The 4,368-nt window shown below is 40.2% G+C and overlaps 1 protein-coding gene across 1 annotated transcript; it reads left to right on the top strand.

Moving 5' to 3' along the window:
• The first annotated feature begins 1,501 nt into the window (after positions 1-1,501).
• LOC101991069 (olfactory receptor 4D11) lies at positions 1,502-2,434 on the top strand. Its single transcript, XM_005369678.1, has one exon. The coding sequence runs from the start codon at positions 1,502-1,504 to the stop codon at positions 2,432-2,434; it is 933 nt and encodes a 310-aa protein (XP_005369735.1).
• The last annotated feature ends 1,934 nt before the right edge of the window (positions 2,435-4,368 follow it).

Raw genomic sequence — 4,368 nt, 5'->3', positions numbered from 1 at the left:
GGATGTGAGCTGTCTGTCTCCACCTTAGCTACTCTCATGGATGTGAGCTGTTTTTATTTGCACCATGACTTCATTCACACTGTAATTTTAACTCACTCTTTTCTTAAAACAGGTTCTGACTGTGTAGCCCCAAGAAGCTTGTAACATCCTATGTCTCAAACTCACTGGGATACGCCTGCCTCTGCCACTTCTTTCCAAGTGCTAGGATTAAAGGCGTGCACCGCCACTCTCGCCACATTTGTCCTACTTTTTAAATCGGGTTGGTTGATTTCCTACTCATGGACTTTAAGAATTACAGCCATTCTATTTCTAGTTACTTCCCTAAGACAACTGGAAGTATATTTGCCTAAGGCTACACAGCCCATAGCAGCTGATGTAAAACAGTCAATAAAAACTAGCCAGAAATGTTCATCAAGTAAATCCTTAAATACACTGTGTTGTCTCTGCATGGTAAAAATGAAAAAAAAAAAACCCAGCAGCATACACAAATTATGGGTGAGTTTCATGAGTGAAAGAAGCCAGAAGAAATTGGGAACAAATAATGTATTCAATTTACAGAAAATTCTAGACAATACAAACTATTGTATAACAACAGAGCCCAGTGTTTGGCTATACAACATACGAGACAGTGACTAGCTATAGGAAGATCACCAAAATCTCTTTTGGAATGCTAGGTATGTTCACTGTCTTAACTCTTGTGATCATGGCATAGCAATACACATAGATCAAAGCTTAACAAGAGATACATCTCAAACACTGTGCAGCAATGACAGATCAAGAAAAGAACCGATTATAAGGAAGAAGCTAAAATAATGAATAAAAGAGAACTCAGAATAACGTTGTCATTTCATAATAGTTGAGGAGCTACTCTGCCATCTAAGCTAATTGAAAGTAAGGATGTAAATGAGTTGCTTCTAAGGAAAAGGCAATAGAAGAGAATGATGACCTTAATGTTTCTCTAATTTGTTATAGAATGAAATTTGTGACTAATTCAACTCAAGGGGCATTGTTTGGCAAATAGAGGTCCTTAGAGCTTTTATTTAATTGTAGTATCCAATCTAGAAAAATCCTTACAAAATGTAAGATGTTCTAATTGTACAAAACAACAGTCACTGCTTTATTACACACACACAAATTTACTCTGTATCACTTATACTACCAATAATCTATATCTGATTGTTCATCATCCACCTCTATTTGCCTTGAATGCTTACTGCTTATTTAGTGAGAACCTTGCTTTCATACATATTCTAAGATTATTTGTGATTTACAGATGAAAATAATTAAGTGAATGCTTGGGTAATAAAATATTATTCATTCAAGACATAGTAAAGTAAAAATTACAATAACCCTGAAGTGGCAATTCATGGGACAACACCTTGTGATCTTTTGATTCTGATATTTACCTCTAAGAATCTAATTTAGTAGGGAAAAGGTAACACTTGCTAAAATAATATTCTCATTTCTTCCAAGATGTACAAAAAAGGAAAATCGTGATTCAATGGAGTTGAGAAATGACACGAGAGTAAAAGAATTTATATTTCTGGGTCTTACTCAGTCCCCACACCTGAGCCTGGTCTTATTCCTTGTTTTGTGTTTTGTGTACATGACAACGCTGCTGGGGAACCTCCTCATCATGATCACTGTGACCTTTGAGCCCCGTCTCCACACCCCTATGTACTTCCTGCTCCGCAACCTTGCCATCCTGGACATCTGCTTCTCCTCCATCACAGCTCCTAAGGTCTTGGTGGACCTTCTCTCAAAGAGAAAGACCATTTCCTATGCAAAGTGCATGACACAGATGTTTTTCTTCCACCTGCTTGGTGGGGCAGACATTTTCTCTCTGTCTGTGATGGCATTTGATCGTTATATGGCCATCTCCAAGCCCCTGCACTATGTGACCATCATGAGCAGTAGGCACTGCACAGCCCTCATCACGGCCTCCTGGGTGGGGGGCTTTGTCCACTCCATTGTGCAGATTTCTCTCTTGCTCCCACTCCCCTTCTGTGGACCCAATGTTCTTGATACTTTCTACTGCGATGTCCCACAGGTTCTCAAACTCGCCTGCACTGACACTTTTGTCCTTGAGCTCCTGATGATCTCCAACAATGGACTGGTCACTACCCTATGGTTTATCTTCCTGCTGGTGTCCTACATGGTCATTCTGACAATGTTGAGGTCTCAGGCAGGGGAAGACAGGAGGAAAGCCATCTCCACCTGCACCTCCCACATCACTGTGGTCACCCTGCACTTTGTGCCCTGCATCTATGTCTATGCCCGGCCATTCACTGCCCTCCCCACAGACAAAGCCATCTCTGTCACCTTCACAGTCATCTCCCCTCTGCTCAACCCCTTGATCTACACTCTGAGGAACCAAGAAATGAAGTCGGCCATGAGGAGACTAAAGAGAAAGCTCATACCTCTTGAAAAGTAATAGAAAAAGAAACCCAAACTCTTGTTACCTAGAGCTCTTTTCATTATTTTTATATACTCAAATAACTGTCAATTAACCAACTATACTTTCTAGGAACCCATTTGATTTTCTGCTTATACTAATAGTAACTTATGGCCCAAATTTCCATATGACACAAAATAAATTCTGTAAATACTTTTACAGATTGGGTTGATTAATTTGTCTGTTGTTTAGCTGGTTGGTTTTGAGACAAGATCCCTGTACCTCTGGCTGACCTTGAACTCATAGAGATGCACATGTTTCTGCTTCCCAAGTGCTGGGATTAAAGGTATAAGACACCAGGCTTGGCCAATTTTCTTCTTTTTTTTAAGAATTATTTGTTTTATTATTATGTATAGGGATGGTTTGTCAGGATGTATATATGTGCACCGTGTGCATGCATGATGCCTGTGGAGGCTAGAAGAGGGTATCGGATCCCCTAGAACTAGATTTACAGATTGTTATGAGCTGCTGTGTGAGTATGAAAAACCAAACCAGGATTCCCTGCAAGAACAAGCAAGTGTTCTTCAGCGCTGAGCCATCTCTCCATCCCCTGATGAATATGCTTTTAATTACAGACCAAGGTTACATTCTATCAACCAACACAATTATGACATTAAGCTCAACTCTTTTTGCAAAAGACAAGGAGTTAGCTTTGCCTGTAACTCCAGGACTTGGAAGGTGGAGGCAGAGGAGCAAGAACTCAAGGCCAGGTTTGAAGTCAACCTGAGCTCTATGAGAACATATCTCAAAACATTAAGCAATAAAAAGAAAAAGGTGGAGACAATCCAGAGACAAAAAGTTATTTTTTCAAGGTCTTTAATCAAGCTAGGCACAGAAATACCTTTGAGAGCCAACTCATTGCTTTGCTCACATGATTGTAAGTTCTTATATTGTTGGGTATGCTATACAAAGCTTATTCCTGTTCTAGAAGGGTCTCATGCTTAGTGCCTCTGAGGTTCACATCTATGGGTGTGACTGACTCAACACAGGTTGGGAAATTTGCTTCTGGTTAGTTAAAGTCTTTGTGGACTTGGACTTGTGAGGACATCCCAGATCCCAATGATGACCCTCCTAGATTCCTGTCATGAACAAAGCTTTACAAGAGTTTTCATCGTGACCTAAAGGTGTTTATTTTAATACAGAATAAGACTCTCCAGGCTGACATTCCTGTGATAAGTTTAAACAGGACCAGCCCCTTGAGAACTCCATACAGGGACCAACCCATCCCCAGCATCCAAGCGACTCTACAGTTGTGGACTCACAAGGTCAATCTCGGGTTGATGTCTCTACTCATACTCCCTGCTACTTGCTGGGTGAAAAGGAATAAAGACAGGAGAGAGAAGGAGGTCAGGAGGGAGAGAGAAAGAGAAGATAAAACCCATGTCTGTCTGGTTTTGAATCTGTTGGTATTTAAGGAAAGGCCATATAGACTGGTGTTACTGTCTGAGAATGTACTAAATGCGGGCAGCTGGAAGCGTTGCCATAGACACAAGTCATTTATCTGCCACCTGCCAGTTCTGAGATCTTGAGCAAGCTATGTCTTCTCTCCAAAGGCCATTCACTGCATATCTACATGAAGGAAATTATAATACCCATCTCATAGAGTCTGAAGGTTCAAATGAGATTGTATGTATGAAGCACAATGGTTGCCACATGATTAATCCTTAGTAATAAGCAAATGTCACCATTATAGCATCTCTATTTATCTACCTAACAAGCTTTCCTCCCGACACACACATACACACTGACCTGTCGCTCTCCTTTATTATTCTTCCACCTTACCGAAGAAAAACACAGAATAGAAAGAGTTGGAAATTATAGTAAATTCAAAAATCTGTATCATCTGAAAATTCCCAGATCTCTATTATTAAAACACGGCAATAGGCTTTCTTGCCATTTATGAAGCTCAAAGA

This window comes from Microtus ochrogaster, unplaced genomic scaffold (assembly GCF_000317375.1).
Source record: "Microtus ochrogaster isolate Prairie Vole_2 unplaced genomic scaffold, MicOch1.0 UNK56, whole genome shotgun sequence".
In the NCBI taxonomy this organism is placed as follows: domain Eukaryota; kingdom Metazoa; phylum Chordata; class Mammalia; order Rodentia; family Cricetidae; genus Microtus; species Microtus ochrogaster.
This window is presented reverse-complemented; position numbering and strand designations above follow the sequence as displayed.